Here is a 22,439-nt window from a genome sequence, read left to right on the forward strand (position 1 = left end):
TAAATTTGCAATTCTTAAAAACACTGTTTGTGAACATCTAAGAGAAAATAAAACAAATAATATAAGAAAGATAAATCAAACGATATATTTATAAAAAATCAATTTAAACATTACTTTATTAATAATATTCAGCTTCTTATAACAACGAATTTAAATTTCACAACCATAATTGTGTAAAAAAACCTTATATAACTATTTTATTACTAGGTAAATATAAAAACTCTGTTGACTCATCCCCAGCAAACACTAATCTATGGCAATGTGAAGGCACTTTACAATGAAATACAGGCGAACTGTAATGGTAACAATCTACTATCTTGTGTATCGCTATTACACATTTCATACTGTAACCTATTGGTTCGGATAATGTTGATAGACTTGTGCAGGCCCAGTATCGAAACTCAAAATTCTACGGATTATCGCATAAGTCTATACATTCCATTGGCCCAGACATATTGATAACAGCCAAAAAGACGTTTTGTTGCATAGGGCCAACGGACTATTACAAATCGCACTGTACTTTGATGCATAGAGTTGGTACGTTGCTGTTTACTGGGTCACACTTTCATTACTTAATTAAATAGCCAGCTTGGCTCACTTTTTGTGTTAGAATGGCATTTACTGAAATAAAATATCAAAACATGAAAATCATCATGTAAATCTTTAAAACACATTGTCCCCGTTCGGCAAAGTCAGCAGTTGTGCAACTATTGAGATTTCTACTGAGCACTACCATTAAGTCAAGTACATTTAAATGGGAGCTGACACCATTTTTGTTGAGAAATTCAAATAGTTCTCCAAGTGTTACATCTGCCGAATGTGGCCAATAAATTCGTTTTTCAACTAAAATGTTACCAAATATTTTATATTTACAAGTCCTTACTTTTGTTTAACTTGCGAAGTTCTTCTTTCAAATCGTCTACATTCTTCTCTGACATGAGGAGGTTTCGCTTTGTGTCTTCAAATTTTTCGAAATTAAAATCCACTTTATACTGTTCAAACGAATTTAAAATCTGCTTTATTTGACACTTTTGGTCCATAATAATTTTTTCCTTAACAGTGACATCTTCTTCATATTCGCGGAGCTGAAATTATTCTCTTCTTAAATTATTATTTTTTTACTTTTATAGATTTAAGTTTGTGAAGAACTGAGAGAATTAAAGAAAGCTCTAAATCAAATGAAATATTATCAGTTCAAATAATTTTGTTGGACTACAAATAGCACAAACATAATGTCTGTTCTCCCAGTGTATTTCGAAATGTTTACCGTATCTGTGCCGAAGACAGTGTACATTTCTCAGTACGTTGTTGAAGGTAACAAAACGATAAATAATTTAGAATGGTAAACAATTATTTGTTGTTTTAAAAGTTAAGAAATATATATATATACTTAAGAAACATGGAAATTGTAACACCAAGAAAAATTTAAATTTCGTCACCAATCTTGGTCTACCTTTACACTGCACATCTCTTTATATAATATTAATGAAAAATAAAATACTGAATATTCGGTTCTTCCGCTATATCTCCGGAAATAATTGAGATATTGTGATTTTTAAAAGTTATTCTAACTCAGCATTCAAATACAAAACACTCCCAATTTAATCTTTTTTCTAACTCTGGTAATTTAGAACATTCCCATGTGGGCGACATGTAATACGGACCCACCTGCTGATCTCTAGCATCACACTCGTTGCTAAATCTTACGATCATATTGTTGGCTTGAACAAGGTCCTTTGAGAGTTCACTGATCTTACTGTCTTTCTGTGCAATTATGATACTAAGCTTTTCCAAATCCGTTTCTAGCTCAGTCTAAAATGTCAATGAATATTATTGAATGTGTTATCTAATTAGGCTTTTAATACCTTCTTCATTTCAAAATTTCGATGAAGATTTTGAGTTTCCTCCAGCGATTTTTTCAAATCTGCCACATTTCGTTCTAAGGTCACCCTTAAAATGTTTAATGAAGTATTTTCTCTTTTCAAGCTATCCATTGAGGTACTATAATCAATATTTTCTAATCTCAAGGTTTCTAGAGTCTTGATCAACCGGTCACTAGAACTAGCCTTCAAGTGGTTCTCTTGCTTTAAAATATTTACTTTCTTGTGCAGCTCTATTATTTTATCTTTAAACCTACTTAGTTTATAAAAGAGGCTGCTTTGGAATTGGTCACATTTTGCTGTGAATAAATGGTCAACATTCTCAAGATCCTGTAATATATCCAAAGAATTTATTACTATTTAAATGTTATAGACCTGATCATTAGTGTGTTGCCGACTTTACTGGTAGGATTGTTATATGAAAGTCAACACTATGATCTGTGTTAAAAATTATTGTTTCCAAGGAATTTTCCTTCCAGGCAAGTTGACTTACTCTAACAATTTGGGAGCAAAGAACAATGTAAAAAATAATTACTAACTTTATGAAACTTTTCCACGACCAACTGCGTTGTCTGCTGGAGATTCTGAATCTCTAGCTCTCTTTCTTTTACCGTTTGTTGCGTCTTTAGTAATTGATTGTGAAGTCTCTTGTTCAGACCCTAAATGTTATAGATTAATAATGGCACCTTTCACATGTTTCATTTCACTACAATACTTGTAATTTATCAATTTCCAAATACATCTCAGCAACAATCTCCTTTTGATCCGTTAATCGTAGGTCTAATGTGAGATAAATTATACTTTTTATTTTGGATTTTGTAAAGAACACCATCGTGCATTTTTTGTCATATAACTCACATTTTAAGAACCTGTCAGTCATACTGTGATTAATTTATAAATAGAGAAATACATCTACAATAAACATACATCTCCTTTTTTCGGAACTGATTCAGCATATCAACCACGTTTGTCTTAAACTCTGTATAATTTATGTCTAGGGATTGTTTATGTCGCAGCAACTCGAAATCCCCTGGATCAATATACTCTGTAAAGTTGAAGGAATGATCAGATGAATCTCGAAGTTTGATTTGCTAAAAGAGAAGGAGTTATGATAAGACAAAGGGTTTACATCAAAATATCATTGTAGGTTCTCAATACTATATGATACAGCAGATGTTAGAAAAGGGCCTGTATGTTACTCTAGAATAGTTGCCTGAGGTCAATATACCACAATGTAAACAATGACATCAGATTAAAAATGAATAAAAACAACAAATCCCAAGGAACTTTTGGGTGTATTATAAGCCAATCTTATTACTAATTATGATTTTATGGAGTGATGCATTTGCAAATCGATAAGAATCTATGAAATAACTCCATAGCTTGTATATTATATGTGCAGTAGCATATATTGAAAACAAGAAGTTTAATTGTTCACATACAGAGATGTCATTAAGAAGTGATTAAGCAGAACTTATTAAATAAATTTCTACATTAGGCAAGATCAACATATATGACAAATTTAGATATGGTGCAAAGAATAGGTAGCTTGCAGATCATGAATGCTATTCTTTTCCCTGTAACATTTCCTAACGCTTAATTGGCACCTCTAAGATATGGAAGAAGAGTACCCTTATAAGCTCAACAAAACAGTGTACCTTCATAACTTAGATGGTACAGTAAGAACCCAAAAAGTTAGTGATGTCTGATTCAAATCCTGCTGAACATTCACACATTATTAAACTGATGTTTCTATGAAATTAGTGGCAGCAAAGAAGTTCTTTTATAAAATAGTCATAATAAAACATTTCCAATCATATACTGGATCAATAAGTTTTGTCTTAAAATGGCCCAGTGATGGTACCAAATGCTACATGCTAACCAGTTGTTCTCTAAAACTGCCCGTATTTTTTGTGCTTTTACTTACCAGTTTATCCTCAAGATCTAATATATTTATAGTCAAATTTCTATCATCTGTGTAACCCTCTTGAAGAAATATCGGAATTAAGTGATTGCCACTGTATAAACATGATTCTTTTCCTGATGTTTTTAACATTTTGACAAATTTGCTAAATACTCAGTACTCCACCAATTGACCTGAATCGATTATTGGGGATTTAATTTGATGATCATTTTCTATGGGAAGAATGTGAATGTGATAATACAATAAAATGGTTAAAATCTGCAACTTATACAAATGTAAGAAGATTCTAACCAAAAAGTTCACTTAATAAATAAAACAAAAATTGCAAGTTTATAGAGAGGGATAGAAAATAATCGACATATTATACACTTTGTTCACAGTTTACCATAAATGGGTTTTCCTTGACAGGGACAGTTTTGATATTTTTAGTTCCGTAAGAGCCAAATTGTTATTCTGCTGTTAACTGTAACTGCAAGCCATATCCCATAGATTTACATTGCGGGGTTTATCCTTTTTGATACTTACTGGTAAATATCGTATACCCCCGGTTTCTCACGACATTAACCCTTTTCTCGCATATACGAGTGCCGTTTCTTTGCTCGATGTGACATAATTTTCAGGGGTTTCCATGCTGCTGTTTATCATGTAAATAATTTCACTCCACCCAATAACAATATCCAATCACCTGTATCCTACCAGTGACCTTCAGCCATCAAGTACTACCATGTTCTTCAAACGTAGCGGTACAAAGAATTTTGGGAAAATAATATATAAATAAATAATTTATTTCTACTTGACGATTTTACATTTTCCGCAAAATCTTAGAAACCGTAAACAATTTGGCAACGCTATTTTAAGTTTTCAGAAAATCACGTTTTTTCTCAGTTAATCGATTTTGTGACTTTCACCGTTTCTGAGACAGTAATACGGAACGCACTTATTTGTCGGTTTTTAGGAAGTTAATTAAGCCTTAAAAGAGAGCTCTTGCAGCAGTCGGATGTGTGTACGTCCGAGGCCTTAAATAAGGACTTAAGGAATAAGGTTTTAAATACAAAATTAATACCGCTGCAGTATATTTGATGTCTATATATACAATCTAAAACAACAGAACAGAGACATAACAAATAATGTCACAATTTGGAGTTTATAATTTTGAGTAACGCCACCTCCCACAAATTTCCTCCCTATTCGTTACTAATTTTCTTTGTCTCAATACTGCTTCAACAATAACTATTTGGTAGTTGGAACTTAGCAAATACTAAAACCAGGCTTATATCTTAAAGACATTGGAATTTTCGAAAATTTTAAATAATTTTATAAATTAAATATTTGATCTAATTCAACTGTGACTTAAGCCTGTTTGCCCTCAGCAGCAAGCTTCTTTTTCAATGATTCGGGCATTTCTGGTGGTGGTGGTCTGGGCATACGCATGGCAACCTATAGCAAAACCAAAGTGTTACTCTGGGGGCAGATTGCATTTTGATGTATTTATGAAAGAACGACGAACCTAATTTTCATTGGTTCTGTCCTTGATTAATTCTCAAATCCACATGAAAGGTATGTAAGTGTTACCAATCAAGAGAAACCTGAGAAGCACAAAATAATATGTATATACCTTAAAGGCGTCATAGATAAACCACTGTAATGCAGTAAGGGTACCAATCATGACTATCCTGGGTGGGAGACCCTTCCACAAGCCGGCGAAGCCTAGTTTCCTAGCTGCTTCTATAGCTGTAGATCCCTGAGAACCCCATGTTTATTAGAGAATTATTTTGTTGATTTTAATTTTAGTTAATATAAATTTAGAATTGTCACAGTTATGTATGTTTACATGGTAATTAAAACTGAAAAAATTAGTTAGCAAAAAAAGATGGGTACAAAGGAAGCAGAATAAACAAAACATTGGGCTTAACACGTAACCCTTACCTTTTCTTGGTTCAATTTACTGACAACAGTATCAGCAGGATGGGAAACGATGGCACAGAACACACCAGCAATGTAACCAGCAGCAAATGTAACCACCAATTGTTCAGGTTTGGTGCATTCAGCCCTAATTTTAAAAAGTTATTAGCTGTGTTAAATTGGAGGGACAATAATAACTAAACTGCTTCTGTCTTTTTGTGTGCCAGAATGGATACAATAATTTAACTTAGAATTTGGGCTCAGATTCTTTTTCTTACGAGCCCTATATGTCCAAAGGCAAGTTAATACTAATTATCGATTTTATATGGAAAATCTCAATGCTCACCGGGGTTTAGGAACGACATATTTGTACAATAATTCAACTGTACGTTCGAAACAAGCGAATTTCATCATGGTGTAAGGAATTTGCCTCATCCATAAGGGAACCAGAGATTTGTAGAAACCGTTTACACCTGCAATGTTGAATAAGTTGATTAGGCGAAAAACAATGTTATCGATAGCGTATTTTCTTTTCACATTTTGCATATATCTCTACAGAAGGCGACTGATAAAAAACTAGTTATATATGCCATATGTATATGATATCGCATACTATGAATACTTAGGGTTACAATGACCTTACCCTCTTCCCTCATAATTCTGGGCCAGGCTTCTCTCAGTGTATTGGCAAAGCCGGGAGTGGTTTGAATTTTAACCTTGGCAGCCTCCATAGGAGACAATGCAATGTCGGCAAAGAATTCAGCAGAAGCTGACGCGCCAAGGTACAACCAAGTACGATATAAGAACGCATTTTCTTCTCCAATAAGGTTGGTGTACCACACCTATAAATATTAAATTAACAGAATTAAAATTGTCAATTTTATTAGACAAGACTAAGCTCGTGAGACAGCACTCACCTTGAAAACTTCATAGAGACCAAACTTGCACAAACCTTGAGCGGAATACCCAAAGAAAGTGGGAGCCCACCCTTTAGCCAATCCTTTAGCTCCATCCTCAGCTAGGGTTACTTTAAATCCTATATACAAAAGGTACAATTGAGACCCGATTGAACTTAATGTTAGCAACAGCATTGACCTACCAGTAAATACGGATTTGTACTTGGCAGGGTCGACTTGGATACGACATTTTACTAGATCGAGTGGTACTACAGCAGTGTGAGTGATACCACAAGAAAGAATTCCTGAAGAGTGTATTTTGCAATTAGTTAAATTATTTATCAATGTAAAGGATAATTTACCTCCTAACCCGCAAAGGGCGAAATAATGAAGTGAAGCGAACTCGCAGCTGTCCCCTTCAGCAACTGCAGCAGCCGCAATTTGTCTTCCAGCAACGAGAGATTTTACAAGGCCTGGTAAAGGAAAACATTACTAAATATTACCACCTTTATGAATTTGATAATTGGATAGATGATCTTATTTTTACCAAGCGAAAGGTGGAAAAGTTTGCGTTTTTTTTGATAAATTTGTTCGCAAGTCGTACAGCCAGCTAATTAGATATATCAGGCTGAAGAACTGTGGGTTTAACTCTGTTCGTTTGAGTATGCATAATTATGTTGGCAATGCTGTTATTCTTTTTAATGCTTGTTTTTATAGCATATGCAAGATTGAGAATCAAATGTCTCAATCTCATATACTTTTAATAATTTAATAATAATACGAATGCGAGTAGACTGCTTTTCGCTTTCAATAGACTATGAATGACATGACTAACTCTCTCTTCTGGATTTTATAAAAAAAGTAATATACCGTAGAAAATGTTTGTAAGGTGAAATGGTCACTACCAAAAATATGTTAGGTAGTCACATTGGAATTTACATAATTATTTTGCATTTATTTTTAACACTTAAGGCAAAGGCAGCCATAAATGTGGTTTATAAATGCACCAAAAATAAATACAAATCAACTTCTGATCCACCTTGACGTCCATAAAACCTTCATTGCATTGAGTGGAGTTAATAAATGTTTTATTGTTTATTTAGGGGGGCTAATACGAAATAGATATATTTAACTGCAAAGTCATAGACTGTGAAATCTTTTTTCTTTACGCACGTCAGAAACGTGTAATAAAAGTTTAAGTCAGACGTTCATGACTTTGCTGTTCAAGCCATGACCCAGGGGTAATATTAAAGTATGTTATTTGGAAAACCGAAAAATAGTTTGATGAATCACGAAGATCTTACTATCAAGTATATACTTTAGGTATACAGAGCGTTTCAGAATCACAAGACATTATTTAAGCTATATATTTTCTAGTACAAAATACAGAAAAAGTTTTCATGAACACGTGTGCAATATCGTTCGGCAGCGGAATTGGCATGTGCTAAAAGTTAAGAAATTATTTGGTTTTAATTTTATAGTGCTTGATCTACAGCAGATAGAGCATTTAAATTTTTGTATGCGTATTAGATAAATGCTGCTTAATATGAGAGTAGATTGCTTCCAATTATTGTACAGGATAGTGTTTTTTCTAAGATCTGGTTCGTAAAATCTTTTTAAAAAATTCGTCCGTATGTCACTACACATTTTGTTTTATTTTTCTTAAGTTCTTCAATCTATTACCTAAATTTTATCTCTCTTGATTTTTCGTTGAATTGTGTTCAGTTCATTCATAAATTTATAAATTCAATCAAATCTACGGACCCCAAGTTTTTCAGATTTTAATCCAAGAATTTCAAAATTCTGTGGTATCTTGATTCTTTTTACATCATTTTTTAAAAACCGAATGGATGCCAAAGTACTCGACAACACGAACATATAATTTGTCTAACATAAGAGATTAAGTAACTGTGTAATAGTCCCGTGAATAGTGTTCAATAGTAAAACGCCCTGCATAGAACTTTAAAATATGATGTGAAAAAGATATTAAGTGATACAACTAGTGAAAAGGTTTAACATAGGCCTTAACCAATAGCTCAGAGTTCAATTTTCTGTCAGTTATTACTGTGCTTACTGTTCCTTCACAATAAAATACCTGATTTTTGTATAAAACATACAGTTAATAAAATTCTCATTACTATGATCTTACCTGGTTGATTTTGGGATATTGCGGGGGTGTTTTCAGCTGATTGGCACCATGCCTTTGGAAGCAATGAGGAGAAAAACGCCATGGTGTTAGAGGGTTACCTTAAAGGTTGGACAGTGGTAACCTAACCCTGTAATTCAAAATAAATGTGAAAAATCAGTTTTTCCCATGAGTTTATCTGAAATTCCTCCTTTGATTTTCTATTTAAATTTAAAATGTATGAGGAATGCTAGAAAAGCCTAGTCACTATTTTTGGAGCGTATTCTATAAGTTAATTTAAACAAAAATCCAGATATTTTTTGCCAATATTTAAGGGAGTGTACTTCCTAAAATAATAGATTACAATCTGAGATAAAATCACACTAATGAAATTCACAGATATGAGTAAGGTGTATAGTATAGGTGTATTTTGGTAAGATATTTAATTTGCAATAACAAACTATGAGATGACATGTGATTAGATAAATAATGTGCAACCTGTAAGTCACATGTTTTAGGTACACTTTACTTAGAACCTATCAAAATCACTAATATTTCCAAAATGTTCCTAAATATGAATTTTTTCAGCTTCTTATACAATTAATACTATATGAGTACCTAAAACTATTAATGACAACTTTTGTAGAGTTTTTGTCTCCTACTGTACTTACTGATACTTCCTAAGCTGTAATGAAATGATCTGATTTTTAATGTAGAACAGCTGACAAATAGATTTCTTACCAGTAAAGCATGGATATCATGTATTCAACAAAAAATTAAAGTATGAAAATAATATAAGCAGAAAAATTTAAAATGGCCTTTTTAGAAAATGTGAACTATGCGTTCTGAAAAATTATGAAGGGATATAAACTAAAATGTAAACTGTAACATTAGATGAAACTAAAGCACAACAAAATTATCATCAAAACATGTTAAATACATGAGTACTTACTTATAAGTGAGAGAAAAATTAAATGTAGTTGGCAGGCTCCTTTGATTAGGTATATTATTATGTAGTTATGATGATGTAGGGCACCTTGGAATAGATAGTGATGATGATTAAATGCTTGAATGGCAAAAACCTATGCCAAAAATGTATCACACATTGTAACAATGATAACTCAATTGATAATTTTTTAAAAGTATAATTAACTGTACCAGAGTCCAAGTAAAACGAATTTGAAGCCATGTTAAAAATAAAAAATCAGATTAGTCTTAAAATACTCCAATAAATTTGGAAAATCATTTAACACTTATAACCTTGGCTTCCATAGAATAATGTGTGCCATAATTCTGGTTAATTTTGGACCATATTATGCAATTTTTGTGAACTTGGAACATGGTTTGAAGTCATTTTGTGTCGCCTTCGAGATAAAAAGTTAAGTAACTAAAATATTATCTTTAATTATTAAGCAAAAATCATGCTCTAGAAGAGTGATAAATTGTGACAAATTGATTTTCTTGGAAGATCAATAAATACAATTAAAGGAAGCCTTAACTAAAAGGAAAAGGAGTTTGTAGTAAAAAGAAGCATTTAAATATAAATAATCTTCGTAATTCTTTCAACAATTTCTTTTAATATTTAAAATTTACTTGTTAACACAACGTGTTACATAAGCGAAACATACACTATAGTTTTTGCTAAATTTCAGTAAAATACTTTAGTGGCTGAAATTTTGCGGCACGTAATACTTCATTTCAAAATTAGTTATGAATACATTAATTTTTTTGCAATCAAGTTAATTAATTGAAACCAATAAAAAAAAATACAGGAAAAACTTACCGCCTTAAAAGCTACAAGGACCACCGCGACTAAAAGAAAATGGTGAAGCTAAAGGAACTGCCACCTGTCAACTATCCACCATGTGACCGTGACGTTACCAGTGACGTCACAGTTCTTAACATTTTATCGTTGACGTGGTTCGGAACAGTTCCGAGCTATTTTTGATCAATTAGCTACTTATGTATTTATTTATGTATTATATGTATTTATTATCTATGTTATGAAATGTTATACACAACGTGTTTACTCCCTTTACAAAAGTCGACCCGATAACCGTGGATGCTTTTTTATCGGTAACGTCAAAATCAGCTGACGACTCGATAAATGCCAAAAAATTTTTCCAAAGAAAAAATAAAAACATTAAAAAAAATAGCATTTTATTTTTATTTCAAAATTTCTAAATTTCCCATTGGTAAGTGAAGAAAAGTTTCATCAGTGGCGATTTCTCGTTACTCAACATGTCTTAAATTAAAATATATATATCGGTTAAAAAAAGAGGAACAAGTCATCCTCTTGCAATATCTAAAATTCTTACTATGGGGTAGCTATTTGGAATTGTCATTCAATAAGATTTAAAGGAAGTAATAAATATCTTTCTTTGCAATTCTCCTAACATAGTTGCATCTTAAATATATACATATTAAGTGAACCTTTAAATCAAGTACTTTTCGGAAAATTTAACTACTTTCCAGATTAGTTTTAAAGCTTTTAGGTAAGTATGTAACTACTATATACTATGTACCTAATATATATCTAAGTATTATTTCTCAGTATTGTATACCATATATCAGCAAGTTCAATTTAAACAGAAATTTTCAGTTTTTTTATTACTAGGTTTATCAACCATTGTTTGTACATATATATCACTCAACAAGAACTCATAAGAAAAGAATCTGAAAGAATATTATGATACACAATGTTTTTATTATTGGTAATATAACAATTTTTTTCTTATAAATAATTAACTAAGGTCTAGTTTGAGTTGGAACTTTAAGTGCTTCAAAAAGCAGTCAATGTGACACCAATTTTTGCTAAGTGATAGAATAAAACAGTTGTTGACTCCATGCTTGACTCAACGCTTTATCCCAAATACACTTTCAAATAATGAGAGAAATAAATATGCTTTATTGCCATATAAAGACTTAAATATATCTTATAGTTACTGTAAATTTAAAATATACCCTTTTTCTTAAAATAACAATATACATGACACTAATTTTGAAATTTTCAAAAACCGTCATGTTTCAGTAATTTTCAGAATTCACAACCAACAGTTTTGACAGTTTTTAAAAATTTGCGTAATTTAATAGACTTTTCAAAATTAAGATGAGTAGTGTAAACTGTTTTACTCTATCTTACTCCATTTAGAAACTATAGATTGTTAAAATTTAAACAAAGTAAAAGTTTAGGCGTCATGAATAGTCTATCTCTTTTTGACCAAACAGTACTCTTAGGTAGTTCTCAAAATGGGGATATTCTTCACTGAGATTTATGAGAAGGGTACTATCCCTACTATCCAATTTAGTCTCATTCATCTATATAGGATTTTAGCTGGTTCATTGCAAACATTGTTATAGTTGAAAAGATTTATCTTTAAAGAAAAATTTTTTTTTCCAGTTCAATTTTGCAAAGGCCTAATACATTTTAGATTGAAAACTATTTTTAAGTGCTGAAACAGGGAAGTTTAAATACTGATGTCTAATAATTTATTAATCTAGATTGATAATTATTTAATTAATACCATCTTACTAATAACACTGCTGCAGATGCAAAAATAAATGAAAGAAAAACACATTTTTACGTTTTTGAATGTCTTATACACTTGATATTTGTTAAAAGAGAAAAACAAAAAGGTCAATGTCAATGCATATTTCCAGGATTAAAACTAAGACTCCTTCATTAGGGCGTTAATTTTAATTTACTTTGTATATATGTTTTACTGAATTAGACACCATTTGAGTTAGTGTTAATATAGAAATAAAGAAACTATAGTCATCAATAAGACTCTACTGAATCATTAAAAAAAATCTCAAGTAGAAGTTAAAGCATCAGAGATATAAATTCATCTGATCTCATCTATTGTCAATGACAGATATTTGATAATAAATAGTAAATCATACAAACCCTCTGATACAAAGCACCAATAATTTTGTTCATATGGCATACTTATCTATTTTGATGAATTTATGGATTGAAAGTCCAATGTCAATAAGCATAAGTTCAAAGTTATCACTCTCTGAACATTATATGTTGTTCAAAATTTGAGACTCAGCATGTTTTCTTTTCTTGAAATAGTCATCTACATTTCTAGATATTTTTGAAAATAACTAGTGCCAGATACAGAAACACCACAACAAAGGAAAACTTCTAAGTGGACAAGAAATTGAAACTTAGGAAAATAAACGATCAGCAACGATAAAAAATGTCAAAAAGATCTCGAAAAAGTACTACCTTGTATAACTAGATACCTTAAAAACTGAAACAGCTTAGAAATAAAATTTTTTTAAAGTGACTTTTTGATATAATATATTTTTGTAATTCAACACTTTTTGATCTGTTTTTATTGAAAACTGGTATCGTTTTCAAACGCAGAATACAAGACCAAACTCCAGAGACCTTTTTCAGAAATATGGAACATCCAGATTTTTTTTTGTAAAAAAATATTGGCGTTTCATATTTCTCATTTACAGTATTCAGAGTCACTTTAATGGGGATGTAATTGATGAAAATAAAAACATTGTTTTTCCTTTAAAACATGTGTCTACACCTATTTTACGTTCCCCAATATTCATAACAATATTTAATGTTGGAACAGACTTATTAGGCAAAAACTTTGAAATATTTTTTATCACTCTATATTTCAGACAGGAAGCGAAACCGAGTCCATGTTAATATGAACTTTTTTCTTAAAATCATCCATAGATTTATCTCCTGAATTTGTGACATTCTCTTGTGAAGCACGCTGTAGATGTATATCAAATCCCCTTTTCCCTGCTACCATCTAATTTTTTTTTATATCATGGTTAATATAAATTTTTCAACTAATGTATCCTCACGTTCGGTACATCGGTTTGTTTTATTTTGCAGTTTTCTACCATCTTCTAAAAGAATACAGATTGAAGCTGAAAACTATGTCAATAGAAAACAACTAATGGTTGTTTGTGTAATTGGTTTAGCAGTGTTTTCAAATAGAATTTTTGTTTTTTAAGTTAATAAAATTTTAAGACAGCAACTCAACCAATTAAACATTAATATAATTTTCAGGTAAAAATTGATTAACATGGATGCTTCTGAGTCCACCACCATGTCTTACATCATCGAAAAAACCGAAGCATCAAAATGGAACAGCACCGTGTCGTTGGACGATTTAAAAATGGACTCCAACTTCCTAATTCTTCTATTTTCGTTAATTTTTGCTGTACTTTGGGTTATCTACATAACATTTTACAACTCAAGAATTTTGGGTTATATTATAACGAAAGTAGCAAACAAATTTATGAGCGAGGGTAACTTTGGAATTGGTAATTTCTCCCGATAATTTTGATACTGATCAAATACGCCGTAAGGTTGGTTTTTGCAGGTTCTTTAAGTTTAAATGCGTTGTCTGGGAAAATTATGTTCAGAGATTTTACGTATATTACTCATGACTACACCTTGAGGATTCAAGACGGTTACTTAATATTTAGATGGTGGCGGGCTTACGTTCCTCGAGATGTTAGTGAGGATTTGTCCCATTCAGATACCAGACTATCAGTGATGCTCAATGGGTTTGAATTACATGTTTATAACAGGTAAAATTTCATGTAATAATACAGGATTTCTGCATTCTTTATGGTTTCCTGAATATTTTTTTAGATCTCATTTGTACTCAAATCTTGAAAAGACCTTTGGGTTGCCCTGTGGCATTTTTCCTAATAAAGACAATCAATGTGAAGAACCGGAAAAGTACACCTTTTTCACATTCTAGTGTTACCATTATTCACGTCGTGTATTTTCAGAAACGAAAATGAAAGTGCTTCGAAAAAGAAACCGAAGAAACAGCGCCCCGAAGCCGCTATGGCTCGCACTTGGAGAGATTTGATTCCTGTTATAAAATGCGACATCATATCTAGTAGGCTCGTTTTTGGAAATCGATTAGTACCTACTACACTCAGTATAACATTCGAAGAAAGCCACTTTGTTTATTCCACTAAACCTGCTGTGTGCACTTTGGACAGATTCATGCATTTTGTCAAATGCAAGGCTGAAAATGTTCGAGTCATGTTGGCACCCAGCTTGAAATATACTGGTAAGCCTCATCGTAGCAAAATTGGTCCCGTTAGTTGGATCACCGCCGTAGTAAAACTTTTACATGAAATTCGAAATTTGTTTGGATTTATGCGTCTTGATGTGAACTCCCATCTGCACCACTTTTCCTCAAATTTTACGTGAAAATGCACCTTAGAGTTTCCCACTTAAATTGCATTGCTATCAGACCAGACCTTTAATATAGTCTGAAAAATTGGGATTAACCGCGATGAGATGCATTGGCATCTCACTTAATCCACAAAAGATTATGCGGAAATTTCAATGTATTTTTACTAGGCATGCTAGATGAACCTCCACGTTATATGGGAGAAGGGTTCGTTTTAATGTCTTCTAACGATCTGGAACTCTATTTTTACATGGACGAAGCTGGATTAGTCCCAGAAGAGCCCGTTTTAATAAGACTTGCTAATGGCGAAATGGGTAAGTTATAGTAATGCGTCAACAAATTTCATAACACGTTAACTTCAGTTGAATCCAGTCCGCCTCAATGGGGAATAGATATTAAGTGTGGTAAGGGTACTAATTTTAGTTATGGCCCTTGGGCAGATCGGCAGCGAGACCATCTTTATGGTTTCTTTTACCCACAGGATTACGTACCCATGGAGGTAGTTAAATTTTGAATATTCTCCGGGAAAGGACAACAATTTCGTCTTTTTAGGTAACCAAGACACCTAGTCCTGGTGAAAAAAGAGTAATGCATTCTTTTGATGTAAGACTGGTTCTACAACACGAAGCCGCCATAGATATTTTATTTACCAAAGATAAAGAGACTAATGCAGTTCATGTTAACATTGGCGCAGGAAGCTACTTGGAGGCACGCAAATAACGATACATTCTAGATTATGGCCTATAATTGACTATATTTTTCCTAATGTAGGTGACAATACCATGGGTCACAAAAGAAACGGGCTTCAGCACCAAAATAAACGGCCAATTACTACATGTAGAAGCCACCACTAGCTTACAATTTCGAGAACTTGTTGAAAGTGAAACGTTGGAATTTTGCGTTTTGTGCCATTATCCATTGGTTTGGAATGAACATCAGTTGTGGGAGGTTAACTTGACTGGATGCAAAGCAACTATTAGTTTGATATTTTTTCATAAATGGTTTTTCACAGGTAATTTTATTTATGACTATGGAAAGTGTATTTAATACAGAATATTATTTTACCCCTGCAAATCAAACTTTTGCCATTCATCAAAAGCTTCTCAATTTTTGTACACCCTGTATACATTGCTTCGGTTATTACACGCCTTAGCACTTAGGAGCAATTTTATGTTGCTTATTGATGCTTTATCTAGTGAATATTTGAAGCAAAAATTTTGTTTTTTTCTTTAGACTTGATCAATGACTGGGCCTCAAAGGCCAGACCAGACTTGGTAAATTTTGTGCCGTACACTTGGAGATTTGGGCTTACTTTGAAACACTGTGAGTTGATTACTATGATTAATCAGTATAATTGGATTGACTGCAGTAGCGCGGGTCAAAGAAACAGGTATGATAGTAAATTGTTTTATCTCCATTTAAACGCATTTTGTGATTACTTCCTAGGTTAGAAAATACTCAGGTTGCTCTATGTGCCCATTTTCTACACATGTCCTTTGACTTGCCATTTGACGAGTTTTTGCCGGAAACTGTACCTATAAATTTAGCAATACAGGTAATGTTACCATTACAACTGAACAATTTGGAGCTCTGCGAATTTTTTTAGGGTGAGAGTGTGGATTTAAGTTTGTTCATTCCCGAGTTTCATTCCAGTAGAAATATAGTTCTATCGCTGGAAAAACACGCCAAGGTACTGTCCAAGGATGGTTCCTCAACTAAGAAGACTGAAATTATACCAAAGTGGCGAAATGTGTGTGTGAATTCTCTCGGATGGATCGATTTTTGGTGGATACCAATCGGTAAGAAGGTGTGAGTGGAATTAAAAAGATCTTTATAATTGAAATTTATATTGTGTCAGGTGCAATAAATATTACTTATTTATATCATCCTTGTCCCCCCCTGGGACCACAACCACAAGCAGATATATCCACTCCCGTGAAAGAAGAAATTCTGTTGTCACCAATGCGGTTTCCGCACCAAAGGAAAAAACGTAGAAGGTATAATTGTCGTATTTATTCATTTATTTATATGTAAACTATTTTCCAAAAACGCTTCGTTGTCGACTTACAATGTGTTAAACTTTCAGCTTATTTATAACGCGATAGGTAAATATTTTATAAGCATTTTTGTCTCGTTTTATTTGAGCTGTCTTATTATGTGCTCGCGATTCATTGAAGTTTCAGGCAATTTTCATCATGTTCTTGGTGTTGCTTTGTGCATTAAAAATATTATTTCAGATCACTCGAACGAAATCAGAAATTTGATCCAACTACGTTGAAAGCAGACACAGTGAGCGTGGAGCTGGAAATCGGGCCGTCTGTTCTTCTTTTGTACGGAACAGCGCTGAAAAATTTTATGACTTTTAAGGTAGGAAAAATAAATTCGTTTGTTTGTTGCTAATTTTTCTTTGAGAAGAGAATTTCCATAAGGAAGTTAGCATCAGTTTTCTTAATATTACGTTGGGTTCTCAGTTCTTTCTAGAAATGTTTTTTGTTTGATTGATTTAAATTGCATTTAAAAAATTAAAAAAAAATCTTTTATCAAGTTTCCATGAGAAATATCTCGTGTTTGTTTTCTGCATGGAAAAGATTACGAAAATTACAGCATTTCTGTATCAGTTTTGAGCTATTAGCAGTAGGTAATAAACTCCTGAATCTAGGAAAACATATTTGGGGAAGATCAAACATTCACCGACATGCAACACTTCCAAGTAACTGAAAGCGGATCAAATACCGATTTAAAGTCGGAAGGCAGCAGTGCAAACATTCCACTAGAACTTCGTGATGATTTTGATCATCGATACTACAGGCCTTTAGAAGTGGATGTGTCAATAGTTATGCATGACATTCAAGGGCATTTATTGAAGGTGACATGAAGAGCAAAATATTTACGGCTTAAATACCTAATAATAATGTTTGAAATATTTAGAATTGCACTGAGAAAGATCCACCTTGTCCTGTGATCTTAGTAGAACGGTTCGGTTTCGAAATGAAGAAACGATACGATCAGACTGAACTGCAGTTATTGCTTAGTCCGGCAGTTTTGTTAGTGTCAGATAATGTTGCAAGGCCCAGTAAAGACAGACACTTAAATCAGGGAAAGTTAACTTTAAGTTCTCTGCAGGTTAATTTTTCAGTTTTTTAATGCAGTTCACCTGATTTATGGAAGGAGTTTACTTTTTAGATACGAGGACACGCTATGTTTTCTGATGTCGGACAATCACTAGACCAAGATACTGTAGAATATGCATGGTTGGTTGAAATTCAACTAGGTAAACTGAGTGGCAAAGTCACTAGTCCTCAGTTATATTCAATTATGGCTAGCCTTGAGACCCTGTTCATACTAATTGTTGATGACGAAAACGAACTTAATTCACCTGCGAGTGATTCTTTACTAAATCAACCCGTTGTTAAAAAGAAGGAACCGAGTACTCAAAATGTACATGTACAACATGTTCAGCAAGGTACTTCTGTTCATTTAAAGTTATTAAGAATTCTGTTAACACCAGAGCTTTTAGCACTTCAACACTTACTGCAACCCAAAAATAGCGGAACCAGTCTTATGTCCAAAAATCCAAGTTCGCTCTCCAACCAAAGTAAAAGCGACCAAAAGAATAAGAAAAAAGAAGCTGAAGATAAGATTCGCGGGTCAATAAGAATTCCAGCTTCGTCTCAAGAAGATAATAACACTAATGTTAGTAACAGCACTCCAACAATGTCTTATTCAGAGCATAAATTGAAATATAAGCTGGTTCGAGTTGCCATTGATGCGGCCGATCTTTGGTTAGTTGAAAGTGGAACGGCTTTGCAATTGTGGGTAAGTTATAGTTTATTTTATCTTTATAAACACTAATCAGTAGTTAGAGAATAGATCTATACCATTTCAAGAAGAAAAATGAGTATTTTCATTACACTACTATATATTGAATATTCATAATATTCATAATAATATATTGAACTATTTTATATAAATTTCAGCTTTCCCCAGTACGACTTGCAAGTTGCAATCTACATGGTAAACAAGTAAGTTCGGGTCTCTCCTGTATAATTTTTAGTTTATCTCTAAGGCAATTGGTTTGGCATCCTCACAAATATAACCACAACAAGTAAGTTACAATACTCTAAAAGTACCTTAGGGCCAAATTTCGTCGATTATGAGAAAATCTTTTTAAGGCAAAATTTAGACGCCCAAGATCTGTGGCTTGAAGTCGGTGCTATTAATTTTGGTCCCTTGATCATCGAATCTGCCATATCTACTGACAGTAAAGATCAGAATGTTTATGAAACTCAGCAAAAGTTTCTTCGAATTCACGATGACAAGCTTAAAAAATTATGGTTTCTGTGGCCGGACTTGAATAAATCGTACGGGAAATGCGGATGCACAGGAGGCTGCATGTTTTTCGGTAATAACAGAAATGGGCCGAGATTTTTTAAACCTAGCAAGAAAGATCTGGAGGAAGGAATAAATATTGCCGAATTTAGGTTATTAAATCTCGTTTTTGTCCTTCAGTTATTTGCATTTTGCATTAATGTTTTCAGAATTAACGAACAAGGTCGTGATCCAGGTTATGGCCAGAGCATTCTTCACGAAAACGCTCTAATATTCCGAACTCCGCCTTATATTTTTAACAAAATAACTCTTCAAGGTAGTTTGAGCAAATCCAAAAGTCGAGTAAATGGTAATGCCAAAATCGAAAGAGAAAAATCACTTGAAAAAGATGTGCAGTATAGCAGTCCGTTGAATGGAAACGAGAGAAAGAGTAACCGGAGGTTTTCATCTACATCTATGAGGTTTGATTTTTATGTAATTGTTGTATTTAATTTGGCTTTTTGTTGTTCTGGATAATTTTTCTGTGCATGTTTGAAAAACAATCTTTCGCTGTAGAAGTACCGGAGCAAAAGAAGTCCCTTATTCTCGCCTAATAGACGCCAGTCCAGCAAATCTTCCCACAAAACTGGATAGTGATTCAAAACTACATTCGGACAAAACGAAATTAACTGTTATAGAAACGTCTGATTTGCTCCCAAAAAACAGCGCTTCTGATTCAAAATTGGCAGTTGACTATTTTACTACTGCTGCCGATCTAAAGGGTGAGGTTTCCTCGATCAAAAGCGATATATATCTCAACGATCGAAACGTCAGAGATTTGGTTGATAGTCCGCAAATGTCCAAGAGTTTTAATGCAAGCGAAAGCCATCACTCTCTGGGTGGCATGATTAGCAATGAGGAAAAATTGTTAAAAGAGGTGCTTTTTCATGCTGTTTTCATTTTCCACATATAACTTGTGCCTTTAGGTACAAAGAACCACATCTATGTCCAGTGAAAACCAGTCCGAAGCTTTCTTTTCTGCAGACGAAGATGTCAATATTGCCTCAAGAAGTTCCAGTCTTCGGAATTCGATTTTGAGTTCCGGAGACGCGTTTGCCAAGCAGGAAAGCAGCAGCGTTCCCCCACAAAGGTTTGAACTGTTAATACTTTTTGCCTTTGAATTTGAAGAAAATGAAAAAACATGTGTTCATATAGGAAGAAGTTCTCCAGTGAGTTGAGCATTGCAACTGATCGTAACGGACTTCAAAGTAAAGCGGTTCATGCACCGGGTTCAGCTCCGGAAAGTGGAAAATTTCACTTGTCAACACATCGAAGCGATCATGAAATCCATACTCCAGAACACAGGTGTGTAGCATTAACAAAATATGATTAGACATTGTTTATTGTATTTTACAAGGCGTTTCATAAAAACGTTAACTCTTTTCTTTTTCCTTATTTTAAAGCAAAGTTTTTATACAAATGTTATAGGGAGGAAAGTAGATTTTTTCAGGAGCTTAATAGTAAAGCGATTAAACAGCGTGTTTTCCAAATATATCCAATAAATTATCACACGATATGTTATATGCTATTAAGGAAAAGTTTTTAATATTTGAATTAAACATTTAGTTATTGTTGCAGGACCGTGCAGGGATTGGTCACCCCTTACAAGTATTCAACATATCGTTCCGTTAGCCCCCGGATACTGGCAAATAATAACGGTAATCCCACGTTTGGTACTCAAGAAATCACCACAACCGATCTACTTAACGACAGCTCCGATAGTGTCAGCAATACGAGCTACGTCTCTGCTGTAGGAAGTCAAGAAGACTTCACGTTAGTTGATCTGCACATGCAAGTATGTTAGCTTTGAACCTCCCGGAGGCAAATTTGTGAATTTGGTAATGACACAGGTGAACAGCTTGATTGTGGATTCTCCAATGTTAATGTCGAGTTATGTAACTCATTTGAGCCAGTTGCGGTGTCAAAACTGGCAAAACAAGGAAAAAGATGATCAATTTTCAACGACAATGTTCGAGAAAAATTCTGAAGAGAAGTTGGCATATGTAGGCAAGTGCTGTTTTGTTACTGTTTTTTACCATCCAGGTAATCTTCGAGATCACTGAGTTATAAAAAAACTTATTACATATTTCATTTCACTGGTCAGGTAAATAACTAAACTTGATGGTTCCTATAGGTGGAAGATTTGTTCCTTTGATGGAACCGCTAAGTGACGGTATAACATCTCTAAAAATGGTGTCGCGTTCTGATTCCGGAATTAACAACCAAAACAAAACTCCCACATCTCCTTATGTTCACGTTTGGGATAATGACGAAGTCGAAAACGATTCGGGTAAGAAAATGTTCTCGAAGAGTATTGAAATGATATTTTATTTATGTCATTCCTTAAAAATGAAGGCTCGTTTCAAGAAGAAGAGCTGCTTAGTAGTCAGGCAGAGAGCGGGTCTCGCACAATAGTAATCGTCAAACTTAAAGGCGACCTAGATATTATGATCAGTCCATTATTGTTGGAAAGTTTGCAACGATTGGTCGATTCCCTAACACCAACGGTAGCAGCTCTACATCCTTTAACCGTTTTAAATCATTTGCACGCGTCGTGCGTTGGACAGGTGGAATCGGCAAATGTTCTGAAAACCACGGAAAACGTAGCAAAATTGTGCCAACTTTCTTCCACCAGTGGTGAAGCGCCGCCTGTATATGAACAAACCATTAAGAAACAATTGCAGGCAGCTGTATTTTTACCAAAAGTAAGTATTGAATACGTACAAGAACTTTGAATAAGCATTGAGAGTGTTCGGAAAAACAAGACAACCAGTCACACAGAAATTCTTTAAAGAAAAACAAAATCGCCTAGTACAGTGTACCCATAGTCTTATACAAATTCAATTAAAAATTTATTTAATAACAATGCAAATAAAAAATAAAAAAGAGGATTCTGATAGAGTTTTTGTTTTGAACTGCCTCTTCAATATCTTTAAAAACCAATATTTTATATGCGTATTTTAGGTTAATGTAACTTTGCTTCAAGTATCCATCGTCGAAGAAATAATTTCCTTCTCTGCATTGGATAACATTAAAGACCTAACGTGCGTCTCGCTATTTTCCGTTTGTTTCGACAACATTACTGTTAAATTCCATTACGACAATCAGGTAGGATTAGTGGATGATTTTATTGACCGAGAGAATTTT

General features: G+C 33.4%; 3 protein-coding genes across 12 annotated transcripts in view; 1 reads left to right on the forward strand and 2 right to left on the reverse strand.

Moving 5' to 3' along the window:
* Positions 1–62: 62 nt before the first annotated feature.
* Positions 63–4,522, reverse strand: LOC136342598 (spindle assembly abnormal protein 6 homolog). Of its 3 annotated transcripts, none has more exons than XR_010732672.1 (9): positions 3,808–4,522; positions 2,808–2,971; positions 2,596–2,749; positions 2,420–2,539; positions 1,866–2,210; positions 1,669–1,812; positions 884–1,085; positions 352–621; positions 63–293 (listed from the first exon to the last, which is right to left on the reverse strand). XR_010732672.1 is itself a non-coding variant. In XM_066288576.1 (8 exons), the coding sequence occupies exons 1-8, from the start codon at positions 3,934–3,936 to the stop codon at positions 569–571; spliced, it is 1,311 nt and encodes a 436-aa protein (XP_066144673.1). In that variant the 5' UTR covers positions 3,937–4,522; the 3' UTR covers positions 63–568. The 3 variants fall into 3 exon arrangements, 1 of the variants encoding a protein (XP_066144673.1); XR_010732671.1 differs by having other exon boundaries at positions 346–621; XM_066288576.1 differs by having other exon boundaries at positions 63–621.
* A 338-nt stretch (positions 4,523–4,860) lies between these two features.
* Positions 4,861–10,646, reverse strand: LOC136342600 (solute carrier family 25 member 3-like). Of its 3 annotated transcripts, none has more exons than XM_066288577.1 (10): positions 10,511–10,646; positions 8,752–8,878; positions 6,965–7,075; positions 6,806–6,907; positions 6,624–6,742; positions 6,350–6,548; positions 6,053–6,179; positions 5,731–5,854; positions 5,420–5,545; positions 4,861–5,241 (listed from the first exon to the last, which is right to left on the reverse strand). In XM_066288577.1, exons 2-10 carry the CDS (start codon positions 8,831–8,833, stop codon positions 5,155–5,157), a joined length of 1,077 nt encoding a protein of 358 aa, XP_066144674.1. In that variant the 5' UTR covers positions 8,834–8,878; positions 10,511–10,646; the 3' UTR covers positions 4,861–5,154. The 3 variants fall into 3 exon arrangements, with proteins under 3 accessions (XP_066144674.1, XP_066144676.1, XP_066144675.1); XM_066288579.1 differs by lacking the exon at positions 10,511–10,646 and adding an exon at positions 9,680–9,744; XM_066288578.1 differs by lacking the exon at positions 10,511–10,646 and adding an exon at positions 9,469–9,620.
* A 109-nt stretch (positions 10,647–10,755) lies between these two features.
* The window catches only part of tweek (transmembrane protein KIAA1109 homolog tweek), a 30,971-nt gene continuing 19,287 nt past the window's right edge, over positions 10,756–22,439 (forward strand). For all 6 annotated transcript variants that reach the window (XM_066288551.1, XM_066288547.1, XM_066288548.1 and 3 more), the window contains exons 1-29: positions 10,756–11,222; positions 13,775–14,031; positions 14,091–14,301; positions 14,366–14,455; positions 14,509–14,798; positions 15,095–15,238; positions 15,287–15,423; positions 15,477–15,632; positions 15,696–15,936; positions 16,158–16,314; positions 16,371–16,479; positions 16,531–16,723; positions 16,783–16,921; positions 17,162–17,291; positions 17,584–17,790; positions 17,853–18,047; positions 18,108–18,387; positions 18,442–18,740; positions 18,902–19,029; positions 19,097–19,405; positions 19,463–19,714; positions 19,809–20,169; positions 20,219–20,382; positions 20,448–20,597; positions 20,871–21,087; positions 21,143–21,299; positions 21,427–21,582; positions 21,648–21,997; positions 22,257–22,400. In XM_066288551.1, coding sequence (XP_066144648.1) covers positions 13,791–14,031; positions 14,091–14,301; positions 14,366–14,455; positions 14,509–14,798; positions 15,095–15,238; positions 15,287–15,423; positions 15,477–15,632; positions 15,696–15,936; positions 16,158–16,314; positions 16,371–16,479; positions 16,531–16,723; positions 16,783–16,921; positions 17,162–17,291; positions 17,584–17,790; positions 17,853–18,047; positions 18,108–18,387; positions 18,442–18,740; positions 18,902–19,029; positions 19,097–19,405; positions 19,463–19,714; positions 19,809–20,169; positions 20,219–20,382; positions 20,448–20,597; positions 20,871–21,087; positions 21,143–21,299; positions 21,427–21,582; positions 21,648–21,997; positions 22,257–22,400 — 5,607 coding nt within the window. In that variant the 5' untranslated portion in view covers positions 10,756–11,222; positions 13,775–13,790. The remainder of the gene's footprint in view (positions 11,223–13,774; positions 14,032–14,090; positions 14,302–14,365; positions 14,456–14,508; positions 14,799–15,094; positions 15,239–15,286; positions 15,424–15,476; positions 15,633–15,695; positions 15,937–16,157; positions 16,315–16,370; positions 16,480–16,530; positions 16,724–16,782; positions 16,922–17,161; positions 17,292–17,583; positions 17,791–17,852; positions 18,048–18,107; positions 18,388–18,441; positions 18,741–18,901; positions 19,030–19,096; positions 19,406–19,462; positions 19,715–19,808; positions 20,170–20,218; positions 20,383–20,447; positions 20,598–20,870; positions 21,088–21,142; positions 21,300–21,426; positions 21,583–21,647; positions 21,998–22,256; positions 22,401–22,439) is intronic.

The sequence above is a fragment of the Euwallacea fornicatus genome, chromosome 12, assembly GCF_040115645.1.
Source record: "Euwallacea fornicatus isolate EFF26 chromosome 12, ASM4011564v1, whole genome shotgun sequence".
NCBI lineage: Eukaryota > Metazoa > Arthropoda > Insecta > Coleoptera > Curculionidae > Euwallacea > Euwallacea fornicatus.

Coding starts and splice junctions, on each gene's coding strand:
- LOC136342598 (XM_066288576.1), bottom strand. CDS start 3,936: ATGTTAAAAACATCAGGAAAAGAATCATGTTTATACAGTGGCAATCAC. Junction 2,750..2,807: donor CAGTTCCGAAAAAAGGAGAT/GTATGTTTATTG, acceptor TATGACTGACAG/GTTCTTAAAATGTGAGTTAT. Junction 2,211..2,419: donor TCGTGGAAAAGTTTCATAAA/GTTAGTAATTAT, acceptor GATATATTACAG/GATCTTGAGAATGTTGACCA.
- LOC136342600 (XM_066288577.1), bottom strand. CDS start 8,833: ATGGCGTTTTTCTCCTCATTGCTTCCAAAGGCATGGTGCCAATCAGCT. Junction 6,743..6,805: donor GTACAAATCCGTATTTACTG/GTAGGTCAATGC, acceptor TTTTGTATATAG/GATTTAAAGTAACCCTAGCT. Junction 6,180..6,349: donor CAGAATTATGAGGGAAGAGG/GTAAGGTCATTG, acceptor TCAACATTGCAG/GTGTAAACGGTTTCTACAAA.